Source organism: Budorcas taxicolor, chromosome 2 (assembly GCF_023091745.1).
Source record: "Budorcas taxicolor isolate Tak-1 chromosome 2, Takin1.1, whole genome shotgun sequence".
NCBI lineage: Eukaryota > Metazoa > Chordata > Mammalia > Artiodactyla > Bovidae > Budorcas > Budorcas taxicolor.
Genome location: NC_068911.1, coordinates 151,178,209 through 151,203,743, shown reverse-complemented (window position 1 = coordinate 151,203,743; position 25,535 = coordinate 151,178,209). Strand labels below are relative to the sequence as shown.

Here is a 25,535-nt window from a genome sequence, read left to right as displayed (position 1 = left end):
TTTAGGAAGGCTGGGATCATGTAACTCTCTGTCTCTCCTTTTACCCTGCCACTTAGAAGTCATACTTCTTACCCTTTCTGTGTAGTGAATGCTGGGGGGCCTGGGAAACCCTGTTTTCCCACTTTTCCTATCCCACCTGTCTTACCCAAATGTCCCCCAACCCTCATATCTCCTTGCCCAACAATAAGAGACCACACTCATGCCAATTTGAGAGAGAAGCTCTATTTATACTGGTGGCACAAGTGAGCAGGAGTCCAGTGGGGACTCTCTGGGCCATGCAGTGTTCTGTTGAGAGTCATAATACAGGGGATCAGATCTCCTTCCCCAGCCTTTGCCTGGGGAGACTTGAGGCTCGATTTGTCTCTCCCTTGGCTCTGGACTTTGAGGAAGCTAGGGGTGGAGGTTTGGGTTTTGGGTTTCTCTGCCACCAAGCCCCAGTCTGGATTTCTAGCTGCAATGTGCCTTTGAGCCAGAGTTGGTGGGAAAGGACTGTCCTAGATCTGGGTGTAGTGTTGAGCCTATAGCCAGAGGAAGGAAGGAATTGCAGTGTAGAGTCTGCAGAGGGAAAGGACAGGAATGATGCCAGAGACTTGTGAAAACGAAGAAAGGGAAGAGAAAGAAGGTGAAAAATTGGGTCCTACATTTGCTTGTCAGGAAGGACCAAGTCATTTAGTGCCTGAGACGGCACAGTCCAAAGCTCGGGTTTTTACCACTGTTTGCTTTCTGGAGCATCCTTCCAGGTTTTTTTCATTTTTCTCACCATCTACAGCCAGTGAATCCACTCCGCCTGTGAAGTGGCTGCCTTAAGATTCAGCCTCCTCTAACACTTCCTGTGTGCAGATGTGCACGAAGATGGAAGCTGGGTGAAGGCTGAGGCCATCCTTGGAGAGCAGGTGTATGTGGCGGTAACCTGGGGGGTGGTTGGAGGGGTGGAGAGGACAGCATCAGGAAGAGCTGATCAGCATCAGGCCAGAGCTGGGGTGTGGGCCGGGAGAGGGAAGACCATCTCACCTTGCTGCATGCAGCTCCACGGCAGGGTGTACTGACCAATGAAATCGTTTCGGGATTTCCAGTCATAGTCTTTGACCACAAAACGCAGCAGGGCCAGTTCAGGTACCAGGATCCGAAAGCACAGTGTCTGCCCCCAGTATGGATTAAAACCTGAGCCAGGGAGGGTGAGTGAGGGAAGGGAAGAAGGAACAGACATTGTTGACCGTGCTGGTGAGTTGCTTGCCCTGTGTTCTCTTCATTTTCAGAGCAGTCAGCACTTTACAGGTGAGGAAACTGAGTGGATAAGCAGTGTGCTTAGGTCACTGTAAGTGAGAGACCTGGCTTCAGACCCAAGTCCTCATCCTTTGTCCTGTCTGTACTGCTTCCCCTGGAGGGGGCACGAGGGGTGATGGACTGTGCTTAACAGAGACCTGGACAGTGGGAAAGCCACAGCCATGCTCCTCCCACTTTCCCCTGCACTGCCCAGCGTCTCACCATTGTTCTCCACGTAGCTGGTCTCTTGCCGGGTTGTGTCTGGGCGGACGCCAAAGATCTCCACTCTCACCAAGGGGTCCACAATGGACTGCTCTTTGGTGTTGTCCACTTTGGGGAGTTGCTGACCACTGATTACCTGCAACCAGGGCTCTGGAACCTCACTAGTTCCTGCTTAGCCCAGCCCCCCTCCAGCTCTCACACCCTGGGGGTAGGAGGAAGGCTGAGGGGAAGGGGAGACATAGGACCTTGCACTATACGCTTATGGTTTACAAAACTAAGTCTCATGGGTAATATATTTTCTTCTAGTACCTCACCTACAATTTATAGTGCATCCAAGTAGAAATTTAGTAGGGTCTGAAGGTGGGAAGGTTGCGACAGCAACCCTTCTATAGCACTTACTGTGCCCTGGGCACTGTTGTCAGCACTTCAGATTAACGAGGGGCTTCCCAGGTGGCTCAGTGGCCAAGAATCTGCCTGCCAGTGCAGGAGACTCGGGTTCAATCCCTGGGGAGATCCCCTGGAGTAGGAAATGGCAACCCACTCCAGTATTCTTGCCTGGGAAATTACATGGACAGAGGGGCCTGGAGGGCCACAGTCCGTGGGGTCACAAAGAGTCGGACTGAGCACACACACACACACACAGATTAATCTCAACAGTCCTGTACATCAGGCAGTATTATTACCCCAGTTTTGCAGGTAAGGAGAATAAGGTTAAGTTTGCCAAACATTACATGACTAGTAAATGGGTTTGAACCTAGGCGATTGACTCCAAAGTCCATGCAGCCCCATGAGGAACTTTCCCTCTGTTACACTCCTGTCAGACCTACCCGCCCCTGCCCCCGCAGGCTCTATTTCAGCTATCCCAGTTTCTTCCCAGTGGTTTTTCTTTCCATTATACCTGGATTATGAGGGTCTGGGCTTTGAAAGGGCTGATGGGCCTCTCAGGGTGGAAGGAACTCTGGGCGTCGCGCAGGAAGTCTGGCTTCAGCACATAGCCACAGCCAGCGTTCTGGCGGAAGAGCCCATCACACAGGTCCATCTCCAGCCCGGCTGTCTGCATGTTCATAGCCACTGAGGGCCCCAGGAGAAAAACAGGAAAAGAGTCACCTTGGGGGCCAGACAGCCATCTTTCAGGGAAACCGGACCGAGAAGTTATTGGCTGTAAAAGGGCTGCTGGCAACACTGGAGAACGTCTTTCTCAGCCCGGCACTCCCCTTGAAGCACTCTCTGGCCCCACTGCCACCCAGGGACCGACTTCCCATCGATTGCCCTTGCACTCCCTCTTCCCTGTCCCTACCACTCTCACCCATCTGGCAGCCTGCATTCCAGAATTCCTGGGGGTTGTAGTTGGATGAATCCGTCCTCAGGCCACTGGGATATACTCTGCTTAACTGCCAGGTATTGTGCTGCACAAACTCATCGCCTGTAAAGAGGGTGTGGGTACCGAGATGGTAGTGGGTGGAGTGGACCCTCCTACTTCCTTGGCCCCAAGGGCCCCCGCCCACCTACTTCACTCCTCTCTCCAGCATCTCCTAAGGCTGTGACTGTCTGCTCCATGCAGACCATCTCCCCTAGCTGTCTTTCCCCTAGAGCCTTGAGTCCACTGTTCACCTCCTGTCCCCATACCTGGTCTGGGGGGTTCCTTAACTTCTGCGTCCCTCTGCTCCCTCATCCTCTTTCTTGGAACCCATCCTCCTGCCCATCAGACCTGACTTTACCCATCCCATTTCCATCCCTCCCTCTTGGTCCTGACCAGCCTCCTTGATGAGGCTCTTGGCCTTGGTTTCAGAGAAAGATGATGTTTCATAGAAGTGGTAGTGCTCCCTCGAGTGAGTGAAGCTGTAGAAGGTGACAGCCTTCAAGTAGACAACCAGGGCAGAGAGGGCTGGACACAAGATGGCCTTGGGTTTCTGGAAAAGAAGAGAGAGGATGATAGAGTTGAGCCATTAGCAATCTGAGAGGGAAGAAGCCAGTGGCCAAGATCTGAACTTCCCCACCCAACCTAAGGCTCTGCCCACTGCCTCCCTCCTGCCTCACCTGCTTGGGAAAGAGAAGAAGCCCAGGCTTGGAAATAGGAGCCTGGGCCATAATCTGACAACACAAAGGCCGACACAACAGCGGGCACATCACAACCTGAGGATGGGAATGGGAATAAAAGCCGTCTACGTATACTAAAGGGATCGGTTTCAGCCTCTGGGCTGAAAGGGTTACTGTGCAGGTAACAGGTCTTTAACCTAGTATTGCTAAACAGAGATGTCATCCTCACTACCTCTCATCTTTTAAAACAAATTAATTTTTTATCAAAATGTATATGAATCCAGATACATCAAGGTATGCAAATGGTCATGGAACTCACACCGGGAAGGATGTCAGAGTCCCAGAGTAACATCTATAGATTTTTCTGAATTCCCATTTCCATCCCCGGGCAAGGCAGCAGGTGAGACAACACAGCTCCAGAGAGAACGGGATAATAAGCTAGAAGTCATTCAGCTGAGCCAAGCAAGTGCACAAGAGAGAGAAATGCAGACTTCAAAGCAAGATCTTGATGGTCCCACCATTGGCACCCCTTCCCCAACCTTTCATGCTCCTCCTCTTTGGCTATTTCTGGTCCCTTTTCAGACTCACCTTTTCCAAGAAACTTTCTAGCAATAAACCCACTTTAGTTGAGGTCATAGCAGTCACTCTAGTAAGCCCTGCTGCTGCTGCTGCTAAGTCGCTTCAGTCGTGTCTGACTCTGTGCGACCCCATAGATGGCAGCTCACCAGGCTGCCCCCTCCCTGGAATTCTCCAGGCAAGAACACTGGAGTGGGTTGCCATTTCCTTCTCCAATGGAGGAAAGTGAAAAGTGAAAGTGAAGTCGCTCAGTCTAGTCTGACTCTTAGCAACCCCATGGACTGCAGCCTACCAGGCTCCTCTGTCCATGGGATTTTCCAGGCAAGAGTACTGGAGTAGGTTGCCATTGCTTTCTCTAGTAAGCCCTACTTACCTAATATAACAATACACACACACATCAGTGGTTTTTGAAGTATCATTTAAAGAGACTGGGAAGTAGTACAAAGATGTCTCAGAAGTCACCTGGGAGACCCAGGAGAGAGCCAAAGAGGTACTTCAACCAGAATGACTCTGCATATATCTATTTTGTGTACTGAGCTTCCATATAGAATTTCATTAAAGATCTCACAGCACAAAGAAGTTGGAAAGCCACTGCCATATGTCTGTATATGACATCTATATGGTGATGCTGTGTATGGATTCTCATGCCTTTTGTCATTGGAGGCAAGGAGCATTTTGCTCCTTGGTTCTCCACCCTGCCTGGCTCCAGTCTCTTCACACATGGGGTCTTAGCTTGTAGTACTGACTGATCAAACACCAGAGCAGAAAGACCACCCTCCTGGCCTACCTTCTTTTTGTCCTCACTGCGAGGGCTCAGCTCCTGGGGCTCAGACTCCAGCTGGGCCTCCAAGTCCAGCTTAGCCTCCTGCTCCGCCTCCAGTTCAGCCTCTGGCTCTTCCTCCTCTTCCTCAAGCATTAGCTTCTTCCCCTTCACAAGGATCTTCCTCCGAAGGTCCTAGGGGACGAAAACAGAGAGGCCTATCTACCTGTCTGCTCTGGGCCCCTCCTGTGGGTCGTGCAGCTTCTATGCAGCTCTCATGGGACCACCTCAAAGGCAAAGGAAGCAAGTGAGTGGTTGGAAGTTCCCACAGAAAGGCTACTTGATACATAGAGCAGGGATTTCTTATGGTTAAGCCAACCTGTAACATCTCTAAGGAAAAAAATACATGTGAACCCCTACCTCACATTTGACACATAAAAATTCCTCATAGATTCAAAATTTACATGTAAAGAACATTAGAGTATTAGAGGAAGATAGAGACTCTTTCTGAATAGCCTCAAGGTAGGAAAGCCTTTGAAAACTCAGAAGACATAAAAAAATGATTGGCAAAGGTGACTACATAAAGCTTGAAAACCTGTAAAGCAGAAGAGGCTATGAAGACAAAAGAAAAAATAGACTGCTAGGGGAGTTTCCTGGTGGTCGAGTGGTTAGGACTCCACACAGCTGTGTCCTGGGGTCAGTCCCTGGTTATGAACTGGGTCATGCAATTTGTGCAGCGTGGCCACCCCTCCCCCCCGCCCCCCGAATAGACTGCAAAAAAGTATTTTTAAAGCATTAATATCTTTAACATTTTTAAAGTTATATATCAATAAAAATTATAAACTCATATAAAAAAGTTTGTAAATAATATCAGTTAATTTGAAAGAATAAAACAGACCTTTGTTTTTTAAAAACTTGACTTTTTTTCATGTTTGCCATTACGAATCATCTGACTACTGGAGTTAATTGTAGTCATCCCCTTACACTCTTCAGTTGGAGTGAAATTTGTTTTTTTTTCTGCACCCCCCACCCCGAGGGCAACTTGACAATGATAACCAAAAATGTCAACATGCAGTTTTCAGCCCAGCAATTTTTTTTCTAGGAATCCATTTCAAAGAAAGAGTAAATGAGCAAACCTCTATGTACAAATGAAAAATTATAAACAACCTAAATGTTTACCATTTACCGGTTATTTTTACCACCTACTGGTTGAGTAAATTATGGTCAGTAACATAAAGTACAATACTGTGGAACTGTTAAAAAAGAAAATATATATGAAAAAATATTTGTGATATATATAAAAGGGATAGAAAGGATGATCCCATTCACATTTTTAAAAAATGTGACCATATTTACATATATATGTCTATATAAGTGTGTAAAAAATCTATAATGTTGGCAGCTGTTATTGGAGAGGTTGAGATTATGGTGGGGGAATCTCCCTTTATATTTGTAGAGCCTGTAATAATGAACTATCAGGAAAAAAAATGAAGCTCTTCCATTGAAAAAATAAATGTAAAGTAAACAAATGGTTTTAAATTTAGAAAGCTATATCTGGCATTTTATGTTGAATTAGATTTTTTAAACTTCTTTTGGCCATGCCACTCGGCTTGCAGGATCTCAGTTCCTGCAGCAGGGATTGGCAGTGAAACCTTGGAATCATAACCACTAGACCACGTGGGAACACCCAGAATTCGATTTTTTAAAAATTAAAGTTGTCTCTGAGAATATTAAAGAGTAAGATGGTCCATCTGAGGATGAGAAGAAGGGAACAGATGGGCCTAGAAGAAAGAGCCAAGGCCGGTAGGGAAGCCTGGGCTGGAAGGGCAGGGTCCCTACCTCAGGGGAGGGCAGCTGAGTGGGAGGCTGCCCATCCAAGGCTGTCATCAGTAGCTGATCCCCCAGGATCTCCGTCAGATGGCGCACTATGATTTCCTGCTGCTCCCAGCTGCAGTGGTTCTCCAGCGACAAGATGACTGGATAGTCTGACGTCTGGTCAGGAGGGGAAGGCACGCTGGAGCCAGAGTTCTGAGGCCTATAACCTTTTTGCTTCTCCAGCTCCACCCCCACCCACCACCCCACCACCCCACCCCCTGCCAGTTATTCAACTGAGTACCCTGATTGCCAAAAGTCCTCTGACCCCATGCCAGGCCTCCAGGAGATCTGCCTGGGTCTAGGCACCCCACATCTAAAAGTCACTCTTGGGACCCCAAATCTCAGATCTGTGCCAGGTCTGACCCAGGTCCTTCTGGGACTTCTGAGTTTTCAGGCTTAGAGTGGGAAAGCCAACCCAGTGCCCCAGTCATGTTCACGTTACACTTTCAGACTTTCATCCCCAGATAGCTATTGTCTCCCAGCTCTACCCACCAGTTTGTCTGTTTCCTCCTCCGCCCTCTCCCAGGTGGGTGACAGAAGTTTTTAGAAGTAATCATTACAGTTAGCAATTACTTCTATGACTACTACTTAACTAGTAACACATCCAACACTTATTCATGATAATCCCTTAATGTTTGCCTGATGCTTCACAATTAAAATCTCTTTTATGTATATGTCATTTGACATCACCTAGGTCGGGAAGATCCCCTGGCGAAGGGAATGGATACCCACTCCAGTGTTCTTGCCTGGAAAATCTATGGATAAAGGAGCCTGTTGGGCTACAGTCCATGGGGTCACAAAGAGTTGGACTCAACTGAGTGACTAATACTTTTACTTTCCCCTGCATCCCTCCCCAACCCCAGACCCAGAGTCTCTTCCTTCAGATCCTCTTGCTAATCTCCAGTATTTCCATCCTGAGGCTCCCACCTGGAAGGCATACTGTCCTATAGCGGCCACAACATCTTTGAATGGGATGCGGGAGGTCAGGGTGTGTCCGTGGTAAACAATAGGTTCCCCGCTTGGTCCATCCCATATATCCACCTCCACACAGCGGCACCCCCGCTTCAGGGCCCTGCAAGAACCCCACCCCCCAGGGACGGGAGGGGTCAAGGTGTGATCTTTCACCTAGGGACCCTCTTCCCTCTCTGGAGAAAACAGTGCTCACCGGCACTCACCCATCAAGACTGTCAGTTTACATCTCCATGGACCCCTCTCCGTCTGCTGGGACACACCTGCAGCTCACACTGATCTCCACCCCGCCCTACTCAACAATCCGCCCTTAAGGAGCCATCACAGAATGCCTTCTGGTGTTCTGCTTGTATATCTTTATATGACACTCGAGTTAGTCAAACTCTCGGTAAATTTACATTTTACTTCCTTGCTAGGCTTCCTAGGGAAGTTGGACTTGAAGCGACTAGTTCAGCTGCTGGCATTACAAAGATGCCTTGACTATTTGATCTAATGCATGGTTAATCACAATAAAAGCATGTACCATTTATTACCTATTGACACATAAATTACCTTATTGAATTCTCACAACAAGCCAGACAGAATAGACAGAATAGTAATCATCTCTGTGTCTCAGATAGGGAAGCTGAGGCAGAGAGAGGTTAAGTATTTGACCTCAGAGTACCAAGTGAGGGAGCTAGCAGTTCATCTCAAATGGTCTGACTCCAGAACCTCTGTTTTTAAATCCTCTTCCCTACTGCCTCCCATTTAACATTGAGTTTATTTATTTGTTCAAAATAAATCTGTCAGGACCTCTGGTGCCAAGGTAATTTCATGTCCTATGAAAGGGAAGCTCTGTTTACCCACAGGGTTTCCACAGCACTCTCCTGCCAGTCTTCAATATCTCTTCCAAGTCTCTCAGGGACCCAGGAATCCTCAGCTCAAATCCCCCCACAACAGCGTTTCAGTTCCTGCAGTCCGCTAACAATTCCCCTCCAACTTCCCACAGACCTTCCCATCTCAGGAACTGGACCCCTTCACCCCCCAGCCCCACAGCACCGTATGTATCCCTCCACGCTGCTCTGGCCGCAAAGCTGGTCCCCCACCAGGTAGGTGTTGTGGGAGGAGTTGATGTAGTAGTGGTTCAGGGGTTGAGTCATGTCCTGGTAGAGGGAGTGGCAGGTTGGATTGAAGATGTCTCCGTCCTTCGAGCAGAGGTAGCCGAGGAAGCCGTCCAAGCTCAGCACGTGCCGCAATTTGCCTGCGGTGTGGAGTGGCTAGAGTGAGAAGCTCTCAGTGGTAGTGCTCAGAGCACCCCATCCCTCTCCAGGGCCCGGCCTTTCAAATGGTGTCCACTCCCAGCCTCCAGACCCCAAAATTGCCCTCTCCAGCCCATCATTTCAAGCATCCCCATCCTCAGAGGATCATAAAGATAAAAAGGGAATTATTAAGATCATGCTAGTCCAGTGCTGCCCAACAGAACTTTCTACAGTGATGGAAATGTTCCCTGGTCTGCACAGCCCAGTACGATAGCCTATAAATAAATAAAGCTACCGAGCATTTGAAATGTTGCTGTTTGACTGCAGAACTAAATTACAGTTTTGTATTCACAGGAGATTGGCTCCAGGACTTCCCCCTTCCCCATAGCAGATACCAAAATCCATGGACGCTCAAGTGCCTTACACAGAATCGTATGGTACAGTCGACCCTCTGTATCCATGATGTGGCACCTGTAGATACAGAGAGCCGACTGTAATTTAAATTTAAATAGTCACATGGAGCTCAGGGTTACCATGAAGGACAGCACAGTATTTACTCCAAAGGACTAATTTCATAGATGGGGCAACCAAGGCTCAGAGAGGATCAAAGTCAAAGACTTGTTAGTGACAAGACCAAGGTGCGTGCATGCATGCCAAGTCACTTCATGTCTGAAGACTTTTTGCGACCCTGCCAGGCTCCTCTGTCCTTGAGATTCTTCAGGCAAGAATACTGGAGAGGGTTGCCATGCCCTCCTCCAGGAGATCTTCCCAACCCAGGGATCGAACCTACATCTCTTACATTTCCTATATTGGCACAGGCGTTCTTCAGCACTAGCACCATCTGGGAAGCCCCAAGACCAAGGTACCTGCGTGTTATGCCCTGGGCTGTGTAGCTACTGCCTACTATGGCCTGAGGGTTTCTTGAGCATTGCTCTCTGCCAAGGACATAACATGCAGCATCTCCCTTAATGCTCTCACCAACACAATCAGGTGGACATAACATAATCTGCCCTGAGAGTTTAGGTAACATACCCAGTGTCACATCTGTGGTTGTTGTTCAGTTGCTCAGTCATGTCTGACTCTGCAGCCCTGCAGCATGCCAGGCTTCCCTGTCCTTCACTATCTGCCAGAGTTTGCTCAAACTCATGTCCATTGAGTCAGTGATGCCATCCAACCATCTCATCTTCTGTTGTCCCCTTCTCCTCCTGCCTTTAATCTTTCCCAGCATCAGGGTCTTTTCTAATGAGTCGGCTCTTCATATCAGGTGGTCAAAGTATTGAAACTTCAGCATCAGTCCTTTCAGTAAATATTCAGGGTTGATTTCCTTTAGGATTGACTGGTTAGATCTTCTTGCTGTCCAAGGGACTTTCAAGAAGCTTCTCCAGCACTGCAACTTGAAAGCATCAATTTCAAGGCGTTCAGCCTTCTTTATGGTCCAACTCACACAGCCGTACACAACTACTGGAAAAACCATAGGTTTGACTATACAGACCTTTGTCAGCAAAGTGATGTCTCTGCTCTTTAATATGCTGTCTAGGTTTGTCACAGCTTTCCTTCCAAGGAGCAAGAGTCTTTTAATTTCATGGCTGCAGTCACTATCAGGTGGTGCTAGTGGTAAAGATCCTGCCTGCCAGTGTAGGAGACATAAGAGACCTTGGTTTGATCCCTGGGTCAAGATGATCCCCTGGAGAAGGAAATGGCAACCCACTGCAGTATTCTTGCCTGGAGAGTTCCATGCACAGAGGAGTCTGGCAGGCTACAGTCCATAGGGTTGCACAGAATCGTACATGACTGAAATGACTTAACACACAGACAGTCACTGTCTGCAGTGATTTTGGAACCCAGGGAAATAAAATTTGTCATTGTTTCCACTTTTCCCCCTCTATTCGCACAAAGTGATGGGACCAGATGCCATGATCTTCGTTTTTTGAATGTTGAGTTTTAAGCCAGCTTTTTCACTCTCCTCTTTCACCTTCATCAAGAGGCTGTTTTGTTCCTCTTCACTTTCTGCCATTAGAGTGGTATCATTTGCATATTTGAGGTTGCTAATATTTCTCCTGGCAATCTTGATTCCAGCTTGTGATTCATCCAGCCTCACATTTCAGGTAAGATACTCTGCATATAAGTTAAATAAGCAGGGTGACAACATATAGCCTTGACATACTCCTTTCCCAGTTCTGAAGCAGTCCCTTGTTCCATGTACAGTTCTAACTATTGTTCTTTGTCCTGCATACTGGTTTCTTAGGAGACAGGTAAGGTGGTCTGGTATTCCCATCTCTTGAAGAATTTCCCACAGTTTATTGTGATCCACATAGTCAAAGACTTTGGCGTAATCAGTGAAGCAGAAGTAGATGTTTTTCTGGAATTCTCTTACTGCTTTTTCTATGATCCAACGAATGTTGGCAATTTGATCTCTGGTTCCTCTGCCTTTTTTAAACCCAGCTTGTATATCTAGAAGTTCTCAGTTTGTGTACTACTGGAAGCCTAGTTTGAAGGATTTTGAGCATTAAAAACTTGCTAACATGTGAAATGAGTGCAATTGTGTGGTAGTTTGAACATTCTTTGGCACTGCCCTTCTTTGGGGTTGGAATGAAAACTGACCTTTTCCAGTCCTGTGGCCACTGCTGAGTTTTCAAATTTGCTGATATATTGAGTGGAGCACTTTCACAGCATCATCTTTTGGGATTTTAAATAGCTCGGCTGGAATTCCATCATCTCCTCTATCTTTATTCATAGTAATGCTTCCTAAGGTCCATTTGACTTCACTCTCCAGGATGTCTTGCTCTAGGTGAGTGACCACACCATCGTGACTATCGAGATCACTAAGATCTTTTGTGCAGTTCTTGTGTGTATTCTTGCCACCTCTTCTTAATCTCCTCTGCTTCTGTTGGGTCTTCACTGTTTCTGTCCTTTATTGTGCCCATTCTTGCATGAAATGTTCCCTTGATATCTCCAATTTTCTTAAAGAGATCTCTAGTCTTTTTTATTCTGTTGTTTTCCTCTACTTCTTTGCACTGTTCTCTTAAGGTTTTCATATCTCTTCTTGCTATTTTCTGAAACTCTGCATTCAGTTGGGTATCTTTCCCTTTCTCCCTTGCCTTTTGCTTCTCTTCTTTTCTCAGCTATTTGTAAAGCCTCCTCAGACAACAACTTTGCCTTCTTGCACTTCTTTTTCTTCAGGATGGTTTTGGTCACCGCCTGTATAATATTATGTCACATAACTAATAACTAATAAGTGAAGGAGCTGGGATTTGAACCCAGGGAGTCAGATGTCAGAGTCTGCCTTACACTGCTGGACTGTGAAGTCTCACTGAGGATAACTTTGCTACAGGGGAGGCAGAATAGCTTGACTCTCATGCCCAGCTTCCTCATTCCAGGTGTGACAAGGCCTGGTGATGATGGAAAATGGCAAGAAGTTGGGCACAAAGTTTCATTCTTTCTATATTTTGGCCATGACTTGAGACATGCAGGATGCTAGTTCCCCAATCAGGGATCCAATCCATGCCCCCTTCAGTGGAAGCTCGAAGTCTTAACCACTGGACTGCCAGAGAAATCCCACAAAGTTTCATTCTTGACTGTAATGACTCAAATTGCAAATTGCTAAAATCTATAGCTACCAGGTACTTTTCATGGGCTTTATTTCATTTGATCACCAGTTATTTTACAAATGAGAAAACTGAGCCTCCAATAGGTTAAGCGACTCAGTACTCCGTAGGAAGCAGAGTGGGGACTTGAGCCCCTGTCTCCTGACTGATACCACACTTTGCAGCCACAGTGTTATTGTATCTGATAGTCAAGTGAAAAGGGAAGTAACTCCAAGCGGGGTGGATAGAATAAATGTGGGGCTTCCCAGGTGGCTCAGTGGTAAAGAATCTGCCTGCAGTGCAGGAGAGCTGGGGTTCGATCCCTGAGTTGGGAAGATCTCCTGGAGAAGGGAATGCCTACCCACTCCTGTATTCTTGCCTGGGAAATCCCATGGACAGAGGAGCCTGGTGGGCTACAGTCCATGGGTTTGCAAAGAGTTGGACACGACTGAGCGTCTAACACACGCACACACACACACACACACACACACACACTCACACACACACACACAGAAAAGATTAAATAAAGTAAGAGCTATAAAGTGAAGTAAAGTGAAAGTCTCTCAGTTGTGTCAGACTCTTTGCAACCCCATGGACTATATATATAGTCCATGTAATTCTCCAGGCCAGAATACTGGAGTGGGTAGCCTTTCCTTTCTCCAGGGGATCTTCCCAACCCAGGGATTGAACCTAGGTCTCCCGCATTGCAGGTGGATTCTTTATCAGCTGAGCCACAGGGGAAGCCCAAGAATATTGGACTGGATAGCCTATCCTTTCTCCAGTGGATCTTCCCAACCCAGGAATCAGACTGGGGTCTCCTGCATTGCAAAGGGATTCTTTACCAACTGAGCTATCAGGGAAGCCCTCTTTTTATTAATAATGTAAGTTTTTCAGGCTCTGCAGGGAATGAAGGGCAGGAATGTGTCTACTAAAGGGGCAAGGAGAAGGTTTGAGGGCAGAGAGGGCATATTTTAACTGCTTGTTAAGAGCTAAATGATTGTCTACCTCATCATCCCCCTCAGCCAGGGACTGACTAGTTGCCCAGCTCAGGGACTTAGGACTCAAAAAGCACCTGGGGAACTTGGAAAAAGTCCAGGAAAGGGCAGAGAGCCAGCACTTGAAGAGACAGCAAACAGGAACCATGAAGGGAACTAAAGGGAAAGGAATCATATGCACTAGAGAAGAAGCCAAAAATAAGAGGAGCAGGATTTTGTTTCCACTGAGGACAAAGGTTGATATCAGGAAGAACAGTGTGAAAGTGAAGGATGAGAAATATGAGCGTGGTGGAGGAAAGGGGACTTATGGAATGTTCTTCCTCCTAAGAGATAACAGCACTACAGAGGAGACTCCTGTCTTATGTGGGCAGGAAATGGCTTTCTCCTTTTGGAGGAGTGATTGAATAAGATGAAGATGATTGAGAAGGGGGTCTGGGTAGGACTGACTTTTCCCTTAGTTAGGCAGAAGGCTAGTTGTCTCTTGGTCCCCCTATCTGGCCCCCATGTATGGTGCCTCACCACCTTAGTCCTCTTACCACTTTCTGAAGGCTCATAGCGGTCGATGAGTTCCAGAGCAAGATCAGAAGCCCGTTCTCCTTCCTTCTGCTCCTCTTGGAGGAAATCCACAAATTCCAACAGGGTCAGTTTCTGCCCATCAGATGAAAACTTTTCAAACAGTTCCTGCACCTCTGGACGCTGAGTCAATGACTTATAGAACTCTACAAATTCTTCTCCCTCCAGAGTCCCAGACTGGGATGTGTCTGCTGTCTGCAGAAGAGGGTTTAGAGGAGAGTAAAAAACCCTTTAACGGCAGATGTTGCAGTTTTGACTTTCCTTGTAAGGGCCATATTATTGATGGAGCCAGGCAGGCTTCCACAGAACTCCTGACATTTAGTGTTCATAGGAGAAGCCACTACAGGGAGTAAAAAGCAAAATTTCGGCCATACCATTTGCTACTGGAGAAAAATTTCAACTAGAAAGAATTAAATGTCCCTAAAAGATCAGAAGATCTCTTTTTCTTTTTACTCACATGCCAGTTGGAGTTTTCCACTGTACTAGGCACTTGTGAAATCCTGGCCAAGGACAGAGAGGTCCCTGAGGTCTGATGTAATAACATGTTGTTATTTACCTTTCATAAGATTATGAGTCATCTTTCCAACAAGACTGAAGGGTAAGAACCATGTCCTACCCACACTTCCCAATGAGCCTGGTGTAGTAGGAGAGATTCAACAACTGTGTGTTGCTGGAGAGGGTTGGAGGACTTCTGACTAAGGGAGAATGTGGCCTTGATTGGCTTCTGCTAACCTTTCCCCAGAAGACTCACCTGGAAAAGCTGAAAGGCATATTCCTGGTCCATTTCCACATTCATCAGGTGCAGTAGCCGTTGGACCTCTCCGAAACTCATCCGGCCATCCTGGTTTTTGTCTCCACGCTGGAACCAATCACTCAGCCATCCAGGTCTGAGTCAAGGCAAAAGCACTGAGTGTGTGTGTGTGTGCAGCTGTGCATGCACATTCATCCATTGACATCTGCTGCTCTGTCTTTGCTGCCAGTCCCCTCCCCAAAGCCAATTCATTTTCCACATTAGCTTTTGGAATAATCTCCCCAGAGCACCAATCTGTCTTGCCCCTGCATGGCTCAGGTGCCTTTGGGGACCTCCCTGTTGCCTGCAGAAAGAAGCCCAACTTCCCTAACATAGAAATTAAGATCTCCTTCACCCCAGTGATCTGGCCCCAAACCAGCCTTCTCAACACAGAAATGACTACCTTGTACCTCAGACAGATTCAGCAAGCCCCTGCTTGGTATGTCCCAGCTCTTCAGCTTCCTACCTCTGGGCCTTTTTTCCTGATGTTTCCTTAGACACGAATGCCTTCCCCTCCTCTTCCCTTCAGTTCAAATTCTACTCATTTTCAAGGCTCAGCTCAAATGCTACTTCCTCCTGAAGCTTTCTCATGACCATCTCAGCTAAAAATAAGTATTTCTCCTTCCTTTGAACACCCATATATCAGCTAAGTACTGTAATGCTGGTAAGTTAAATTATTTACACAATTCTATTTTCTCTGCTGACTAAAACAATATCTGAGCCTCATTAATCTTTGTGTCCCTAAAGCCTGGCATAGTGCCTCTTACATTCTGCGTAATAGATGGTGAATAAATGAATGGACCAGCATAGAAGGTGAATACAGTCTAGGAAACGTGAAGTGAGCTGATCCCACTAAAGCCCTCTAAGGAGTTGCTCCCCATCCCTGTGGGAGTTAACGCCACTGGGATCTTCTGGTCAGCTCTCAGGATCAGCACCTAGTTTGCCTCTCACGGTCCCTTTACCCAATCTTGGGGGCCATGATTCCTCTCCAAACTCTGTTTGACTCTGCCTGTGCCATCCCAGGCCTTCATTCTTTCCTCAGTATCTCAGCCTCACATCAGCCCAAGCTGTCCCTGGCCACCCCATCTGGACTCTCAGGCCCCTCTATCCCTGTGCCCCCCTCCTACTTGTCCCTAGCCCTTCAGAATTTGGCTCCTTCAGTGACCCCTGGATCCCACTCTGACTCCATCCTGCTGATACTGGTCCAGCCTCTCCTGTTGGTCCATGTTGGTGACAAAGCCCACCAACAGCTGGAGCCCGTGCATCCAGGTCTGGGCTTCCTGGACACTGTTGGCCACCAGGTCCAGGTTGGAGCGGCGGCCGTGGAAGACGATGGTGAAGCCCTGCTCCAGGGGGAATTCCTCTGCCAGGTTGCGCAGCAACTCAGACTCGTGGCCCTCACGTACTGTGTCCACATCGGAGATTGAGACTGCCGGGGAAGAAGTGGGTGGGGGGCCCTGAGCAAAGGGTCCAACAAATCATAGCAGCTGAGAGCCAAGGACCAGTACTCCCCATTCTTCTCTCTGAAACCACAGGAAGAGGGACCCCAGTCTCCACAGACTAAAACCCCCAAAGCCTTAGTACAGGGAGATGCAGATTCTTGGAATTCAGTTGCCACATGAGTCGTTGTTTTCATAGCAGCATGACAAGGGGCCTGTGCAGCAAATGGCAAGACCTGGCTTCCAGCCACCAACTGGCAGTGTGACAAGGACGAAAATGACATAGCCCCTCAGTGTCCTAATCTTAAATAAGGAATGGTCCCTTCCATGGCCAATCCACATGGTAATCAATTACAGGAGGACTGGTGGGGCTGACAAGTGGAAGCGCACTTGCAGGATAGAAGCAGTCATACCAAAGCATGACGTGCCCAAATTCAGTTCTCTCATTCCAGGTTTGAGGGCTTCCTCTTTCCAGATGTCTGGGAGGGAGCCAGAGAAATCCTTCCCCCCACTTCTTCACCTGGGGCTGGTGTGGATCGTAAGCTTTGGTTATGTCTCTAAAGTAGATTCTCTTAAGTGAGTCCTGTGATCACATTTTTAGAGGGATCATAAAGTGTTTTGGCCAATAGGAGGCACACTGTTATGACACATTTACGATATTTAGAAATATTCACTATAATAGTTAACACACTAAATTCATCCGGGTTTCAGGCCTCATACTAGGTGGTTTATATACATTAACTTCTTGAGCTCCTGTAATGTACTAGGCTGTTTAATCCTCATTTTATAGATGAGGAAACTTATATTAGCTTAAGTTAAATAACTTGTCCAAAGCAACTCAGCTAGAAATTGGCAAAGCCAGGGCTTTAATCCAGACAGTTGGCTACCCAAGATCATGCTATAATAATGATGATGATGATGATGATAGTAATAAGATAAAACCTATGATTTATTGAGCCTTATTATGTGGCAAAGACTCTTGGAAGATCTTTGCATGCCATAACCAATTTGATCCTTGTAACACCCTGAAGAGGCTAGTACAGTTATAATTTCCATTTTACAGGCTCAGATAAAGACACTAAAGAGACCAGAGCAGGCCACATCATAAGACACTGGTCTCTCCTCTGCCCTCAAGCTGCTGGGCCTGTAAGGTCCTGTCCACCCACATGTCCACCCCTGGCTATCCACATCACTCACAGCTGGGCTTGGCCCTGCCTCCGGCCTGCCGGGCATGCCAGACTGTCATGCCATCGTCCTGAAGTCTGAAGAATCTTAGCTTCTTCCAGCTTTTGGACCTCACCTTGCGCATCAGTGTGCCTTTCTGCATCAGCAGCAGATCTTGATTGACGGGCAGCCCTGAGCCAGGAGAAGCAGGGACTGAGTAGCTAGTAGGGAAGGTGGAGGGCTCAGGAGGAGCTTTGGAACAGGAGTCCAACCTCCTCTCTGTCTCTGGGTTGTCTCCCAAAGCCCTCTTCTGCAGGGGTACTCACGGCCTTGCAGCAGATACGCCATCACCCAGTGCTTCACCAGCTGATGCCAGAGTCACCTAAAAGAGCGAGGAGCAGCAAGAGGCTTCAGGTTAATCTTGAGGTCTTAGAGTAATAGATCAAGGGAGGAAGAGAAGGAAATTAATGTTTCTTGACTGCCTGCGTTGTGTCAGCTCCTTCATCTACATAATTTGTAGCTCTTTTCACTTCTAATTTGAGTTTAGTGATTGAGGCTTAGAGAGGCTAAGAAACTTGTCTCAATCACACAGGGACTCGGAATTTAAACCCAAATGCATCTGATTTCAGAGTTTCTGCCGTTTCCCACAGCCATCTCCGACAGGGCCAACCCAGCGGTTTCTGCCAAATACCCTCTTCTTTCCCAATACCCTACAATCCATGAGGTCACGTTGACCACACCTCTCTCAGTTCCCCATTATTAGGAATCACCAACTTGCTGGCTGCCCGCTTTCAGAACTTGGAATCTCTCTGCATCTTAGCCTTCCTTTCTCTAAGTGGAATCATCTCAACTTCCCTTCCAGGAGCCCTCTCCATGCTCCTGTGTGGATCCTCCAGCTCTGGACAGGCTAGGCCAGAGTATTTCTTTTGTCTCTGCTACCACTCTTAGTGCTGCACCTTGCTAAATAAGCCACTTCTACCTCCACATGATAAAGTATAGCTCATACTCTTACTCATAATAGTAACTCTCACAGTTTTAATGGACCAGATAAATTACATAGTCTCAGGACTGCATGCTCAAGTTTTCTCTACCTACTGAAAGAGAGTTCCTACCTTTAAATATGTGCTCATTTAGGACTGGTTATTCCATTGGTCATGTATGGATGTGAGAGTTGGACTGTGAAGAAAGCTGAGCGCCGAAGAATTGATGCTTTTGAACTGTAGTGTTGGAGAAGACTCTTGAGAGTCCCTTGGACTGCAAGGAGATCCAACCAGTCCCTCCTAAAGGAGATCAGTCCTGGGTGTTCATTGGAAAGACTGATGCTGAAGCTGAAACTCCAATACTTTGGCCACCTCATGTGAAGAGTTGACTCATTGGAAAAGACCCTGATGCTGGGAGGGATTGGGGGCAGGAGGAGAAGGGGACAACAGAGGATGAGATGGCTGGATGGCATCACTGACTCGATGGACATGAGTCTGGGTAAACCTCGGGAGTTGGTGATGGACAGGGAGGCCTGGCGTGCTGTGATTCATGGGGTTGCAAAGAGTTGGACATGACTGAGCGACTGAACTGAACTAAAGTTATTGTAAGAGCTAACAACAAACTTGCCTTGAAAAGAACTAGATGATTTGATTTGTGGCCACTTTGATCCTAGCTTTGTGCCTAAAAGAAACATACTCAGTGCTTAAAACCAAATCATGCTGAAACTGGCAAAGTCCACGGAACATAAAGCTTTATGCTTTTGTATAAGCAAAGTATCCATGCTTGAAGAGAAATATTGTGGGTTTTAATTAGTAAGTTTAAACTTAAAAAAAAAAGTATTTCCAGCTGCCCTTTGCAGCATGTGGGATCTTAATTCCCCAATCAAGGATCGAACCTGTGCCCCCTGCAGTGAAAGTGTGAAGTCTTAACCCCTGAACTGCCAGGAACATCCCTGAATAAGTTTAACAATTTGTCAGTGGTGAACATCTTAAAAAAAAAAAAAAAAAGAATCCTTAAACTAATTATTTAGTTAGTACTCCATTTAAACATCATGTAGTTCAACTCCCTACATTAGACCAGAAGTCCAGAAACATGATGTGACTTGTCTGAGGTCACACAGCATATTAATGCCCCATCTCCCTTAAGTAGGAAGAGCCGTAAAGCCACCCAGGGTGACAGTCTTCAGGAATAATGTAGAGGTCCCTGAAATTACAGCTCTCCTGACTGAAGGACCTAGAGAAGACTTTCCAAAGGAGTAGGAATGTGCAGGAAACCAATCTGAGTCTAAGCAGAAGAGATAAGGCAACTCTCAGGAGAGCAAGAACACAGCTTGAGTCCCAAGAGGGAAAGGTTTTACTGGCTGAGGCTGAACGTAGAAGCATGAGTGAGACCAGAAGAGACCTCTGGAAGGAAGAAGGAAGGAAAGAAGACAGGAAAGCATCTCTGCTTTGCTGGGTGGTGTTGCACAGCTTAGAATCCAAGGTTTGCAAAAGTTCTATGAAGACTAAAACGTAACAGATCTCCATTAAATGTCTTAAGAGTTTCAGACTCTAAGAAAGGTTGGGGTCAACCTGGGGCTGAAGTCTAATCACTTTTGCCAACATTCTGCCTCCTGTCTCCTCTGAACTTCTGGGATGGGTGGGCTTTGGCCCTGGGAGAAGACAGAATTACCTTTCATATGCCTCTTCCATATGCCTGTGTCTGGGAGCCTCACTACGATGTCCTGAGACATGAGAGGTCTGAGAACAGTTCCAAGCACAGGGACACCCCTACTTCATCTCAAACCAGCCTTAGAAGATTATTTTATACTTTTTTGTCAAACTCTTTCAACCTCAGAGCTTGGTGTGCCCTGCTCCCATTCTTGAGTCACTGTTTTAAAACTGTATCTAGGTGACACGTGGCTGATAGAGGGCTAGGTTCAACTCAGGGAGCCACAGGATGTCAGAGCTGGACTTCATTTTGTAGAAAAGGGACAGAGGAGCTCTTTTCTCTGCCATCCTACGTGTAATTGAGTTTGTGCCTCACCATGTCTTCTCACAAGACTTTCAGGATCAGGCGACTCCTGACCACAAAAAAAAGCAGAATCATCCCATTCCTCAATAGATTCCAATGAAAACAGGTTATCAGATACAACTCCAAGAGAAGACACTGGAGAAGAACCAAGATGGCTGTGTCAGAAGCCTCACGTATGAAGTGGCACACATTTATCCTGTGTTAAGGTTGTACGCTAACCAACCAGATCACAGAACATCACCGCTCTCTGAACAACTCACAGGGGAGACGAAATGCTTGGCTCCCGGTGCTTTCTGTCTCCCCACTAGCGGTCTATGCAGCTCAGTAATAAGTATGGGAATCCTTTTGTTAGAAAAAATAAAGGGGACAGAAGGCTAGCTGAACTGCCAGTCACCTAATGAATTAAGTGGCAGAACTGGGGCTAGAACTGATGTCTCCATTTGACCAACTCAGAGACCTCACCAAGACTACCCTTAGAAAAGGCTTTCTCTAGGAAGCCGATGAAAGCAGAGCTAGGACTCAGTGAGGGACATTGTTCTCCCTCCCCGCCACCCCATCATTTTCTGTTCCTACCATATCCCACTCAAAAGCCTTTCTTTTCCTTCTTCTTATTTTCTTCCCCTTCTCCCTCTTCTACCTGACCCCTTCTTTTTCCTTTCTTCCTAGTTCACTTTTCTCTCTCCTGACCCTCCCTTTGCCTTCCTATTTGCTTACCTAAGTCAGCCTCTCTTTGCTCTTGACTTCTCATCCTTCTCCTCATCCCTTCTCCTCATTACTCCTTGCTCTTTTGTTTCTCTTCTAATTTGCAATGGCTCGGATTCTCGTCCCCTAAAAGGTGCTTGAGACTTTGGTTCAGGAAGGAGGACTCTTGGGTTGGGATCCTGAGTAACAGATCCTTCTGCTCAGCTTCATCTTCCCCTGTATCCTAGGAGACTGACTAAACAAACTACTCAGAGAATGCAACTTAGAACCTAGGCGTTCTAGGTCTTGGTGTTTCCTCTGGCACCTGAAGGTGGAATGAGGAGGATGGTCACAACTGAGGCAGGTACAGTTTGGAGAGGAGGGAAAAAGGATTTGGGAGTGGGAGCAAGAGAAAGAGGCAAGAATCAGAGGATAATGACTGAGAGAGAGGTTGGGTCTTAACTGTTTACGCCTAGGCACATATGTGGAGCTCCCTGAGGATACAGATAATTACCTCTACAATACAGATGAGAAAATAGACACACAAATAGGGCAGGAAGTGGCCAAGGGTTGCCAAGCAAGATTTGGTCCTCAACTGACAGGTGGCTTCATATCACCTGGAGATGGACATTGGTAGAGTTGCCTGTGACTTATAGTGGAATTCGAGGTGTCTACAGTCTCCCTGAGGGCAGGAAGGAAGAGAATCATCCTGTTTACTCTCTTTCTTTGGAGCAGGATTATGACAAACCTTATTCATATGAAGAGGACAGAATGGCTCCCGTCACAGGTCATAGCCCTCAGAATGTTAGAGTTTGAAGACTCATACAACACATCAATCTAGTGGTTCCTGGTTATATCAGTGTCTCCTGTAGACTGTCTTAAAATAGAGATTTCTTAGCCCTACCTCAAATCTACCAGATCAGAGTTTCTAAGGATGGGGCCCAGGAATATTCATTTTTAAAAAGAGCTCCTGAGACACAAGCAAATCTAGGGAACCCTCTACTCCCTCCCACAATAGATCAGGAAGGCATGGTCCAAAGTCACAGAGCTAGTTAACATCAGAGACAGGACTAGGAGCAGGTACTCTTCCCAATATTTTTTTAATAATGATTCCCCCAAAAGGCAGCTTTATTTAAAAAGAAGTTACAGTAAAAATGAAAGAAAATTTCCTGTGCCTAGAAAGATTCTGTTGTACTCTTGTGCACATCAATTTAATGTTCTCATGGACGCCTGTGAATCAATCAGATTCGTTTATGCCTCCTCTCATCCCATAAATTCTCAAGTGCCTCCTATTTGACAGCACTTGGTCAGACCTAGGAGGCAGCTGGGAATAGGTCAGACTGAGTCCCTGAAGTGTGAATTGTTGTTTTGGTCTCAACACCAACTTATCTGAAAATCATAGTTTTTCAGTTCTATAATCCTTCCCATTAGGCCTCTCTTTCATGGGCACCAACAAAGTGCCCTGGATCATTGAGCAGGCTAAGAATGAGGCATAGAACTCAAACCCTGGCTCTTTCCAAGGAAGTCTCACAACTCTCTGCCTATTATCAGGGGTTTCTGTATCCTCCATGGGTCTTGGCCAACTCTCATGTGGTAATCCTCAACAATCTGTTAATGAATTTGTGCTGAAGCATGATTGCTCCAGTTCTCTCTCTTCCCTTCCTGGGGTGGGCTTACCACTTGTCTACACAGTGGCAGCCCTGGGTAGCTAAGAGGTCCTCATATAAAAAGGTAACTGATATAGCTAGTAGGAAAACTATAAGTCCAAGTGGATAAGCTAGAGAAAACCAGCAGGTTGGGGGCCCATAAACCTGTTCAGGCAAAGGAGTCCAGGGTATGATTTAGTCAGGGGGAATAAGCATGTGGAGGGCACAGGCAAGGACTTGGGCATGTCGGAGCTAGGAGCAGAGGCTGGTCAGAGCCTCCAGCCCTTACCGTGGGCAGGATAGCCGTCCTACGTCTGAGCTCTGGGATGCTCTCTGCCGTGTGGCAAGGAAATCCAGCGGGGCTCCTGTGCTCTTCTTGCACTCGCTGGCTTCCTCTCCTCTTCTGCTGCAGTTTGCTGCTGTCGCTGGCTGACTTACAGCCAGATGGAAGGAGTGGGGTGGGGAGAGGTGTGAGTTCTTTCCTCAGTCCAGCCCATCCAACCCTTAAAGGCCCAGGACACTGGTCAGTGTGAGGGAGTCGTGGGGGTGGGGTGGGTAGAACAGGATTAAGGGGAGGGATTGACGAGCAGTGGATCTCCAGGGAGGAGCCTGTCTGCCCTTCATCTCCATGCCAGCCTTCACTGACCTCAATCTCGCAGTAGCTCTCAGAGCGAAACCCAAGGAGTATCCGAGCGGCAGTGCTCCATGAATCACTGCTTTTCATTCTGGTTGGTTTCTCTCTGCATGTTGTACAGCTGCCTTTGCCCTTATTTCATCTGGCTCCCTTCCGTGGTGTCTGTTTCCATTGGCCTGCTTCTGTGTCTCTGCATCCTGTCTTGCTGAGCACTCAGTCTAACTTTATGGCTCAGGGAAAGGAGAAAAGATATGGTGGGAAAAGGGGAAAGGTGACAAAAGGAGGAAGAATGATTTTAGAGTGTAGAGGGAAAAGTTGGCGTCTCTCTATATATTAGATATCTGCTGAATATTGAAGGAATGTATATATGAATGTAGGAGACAATTTGTTTCATATATTCATTCATCCTACAACTGTTTGTTCAGCATCTCTAACAGGCAAGGACATATCTGTGTGTTTATAAAGGTACATGTAGAAATGAAGCAGACTCACAGGGTATAAGGATCAAAAGTGAAAAAGAGGAACACAAGGCTAGAAAGACATCCAGCTGGGAAAGCAAGGTAATGAACTTCTTAAAGCGTGTATGAATAGGCAGCGGAAACAAACACCAAGACTGAGGAAAGGGGGTCAAGTTAGGAGAGGAATAGGGGATTGTCAAGGGCTTTATTACGGCCCCATAGTTCACAGTGAGAAACGGAGGCCCAGGGAAGTTTCAGCAATGGCCCGGACTCACAGGTCAGAGCAGAGACAGCCAGGGTCCCTTACACCCTCCCCAGCACTGTGAGCTGGGACCTACTTTTGCTCTTCCTTGGGAAGACCGCGGGGTATGGTTCTTTTTGGGTGTATGACAGAATGGATTTGAGGGTAGGGGAACAGCTCTGTACTTGGACTTCTGTGGGGAGTTATGTCTTAATCACAGGCACAGAGGGAACTAACTGCAGAAAGTGGTGTCATTTCTGAGTGTGCTGGGACCTGGCTGCCTCTCGTGGCTCCTCCAAACATCGCTCAACTGCCTAATATTCTACCATTAGTGCTTATTTATAGCTAAACCTTTAGTCCCATTAAAATAAAATCCTCCTGAGTAATTCTCATAAATGTCAGGATAGTGGTTACTTTGGGGAGGAGAGAGGCATTGCGGTGGGATGGGGCACGTAGCTGGCTTCTGAAATAGCTGGCCAAGTTCTGTTTCTGGTCCTGGGTTGCTGCTAAGGGTCTTCATAATAACTTATGAAGCTATACATTTTATGTAGTTTTCTATAGCTTTGTTATATTTTACAACAAAAGGGTTTCACGTTTTAGTAACTGGTAATTTCTGAAGCCTTAAGAGTCTCAAAATTTATACCTAAGTCAAGTTTACTGCACTGACAGCAGGTTTTAATAAAGGAAAAGGAATATGCAGGGAGTAGAGGCAGAAGAGGGAAGGCCATTCCCGGAGAACAGGAAGATTAGGAGGCATTAAGGTTTAAACTGTGCTGATTTCATATCTCACTTCATAGAGGCCGTTTCCCATGCTTGTCTTATTCTCCCGTTTCCACTCCTCCAACATTGTCCTGTCCTTATTTTTCCGTACTAGCCCTTCTACACTCCCCTTCTACACTCCAGGATCTTTTTTTTTTTTTTTCAATTTGGCTACTTTGGGTCTTAGTTGCAGCCTGGGGGATCTTTGCTGCATCATGTGGGATATCTCATGGATTCTCATGATCATAATCTCATGATCAGCTCATGGACTCTCTGGTTGTGGCACATGGGCTTAGTTGCTCCATAGCATGTGGGATCTTAGTTCCCTGACTAAGGACTGAACCCAAGTACCCTGCATTGCAAGGCAAATTCTTTTTCTTTTTTTAAAAAAATATTTATTTATTTTTATCTTTGGTTGTGCTGGGTCTTCGTGGATGTGCATGGGCTTTCTCCAGTTGCAAAGAGCAGAGGCTACTCTTGGTTGTGGTGTGCAGGCTTCTCATGGCGGTGGCTTCTCTTGTTGTGGAGCGCAGGCTCTAGGCGGGCGGGCTTCAGTGGCTTCAGTTCACAGGCTCTAGAGCATGTGGGCTCAGTAGCTGTGGTGCAGGGGCTTCGTTGCCCTGTGGCAGATGGGATC

At 46.9% G+C, this 25,535-nt stretch overlaps 1 protein-coding gene across 2 annotated transcripts; it reads right to left on the bottom strand.

Annotated features, from left to right (window-relative positions):
* Positions 1-214: 214 nt before the first annotated feature.
* On the bottom strand, positions 215-23,313 carry PLCD4 (phospholipase C delta 4). Of its 2 annotated transcripts, XM_052657012.1 has the most exons (16): positions 23,096-23,313; positions 17,812-17,867; positions 17,519-17,677; positions 16,083-16,311; positions 14,844-14,973; positions 14,056-14,287; positions 8,741-8,942; positions 7,661-7,805; positions 6,698-6,850; positions 4,886-5,053; positions 3,239-3,395; positions 2,792-2,908; positions 2,384-2,556; positions 1,486-1,621; positions 1,012-1,161; positions 215-910 (listed from the first exon to the last, which is right to left on the bottom strand). In XM_052657012.1, exons 2-16 carry the CDS (start codon positions 17,831-17,833, stop codon positions 804-806), a joined length of 2,280 nt encoding a protein of 759 aa, XP_052512972.1. In that variant the 5' UTR covers positions 17,834-17,867; positions 23,096-23,313; the 3' UTR covers positions 215-803. The 2 variants fall into 2 exon arrangements, with proteins under 2 accessions (XP_052512972.1, XP_052512973.1); XM_052657013.1 differs by lacking the exons at positions 17,812-17,867; positions 23,096-23,313 and having other exon boundaries at positions 17,622-17,671.
* Between the last annotated feature and the right edge of the window lie 2,222 nt (positions 23,314-25,535).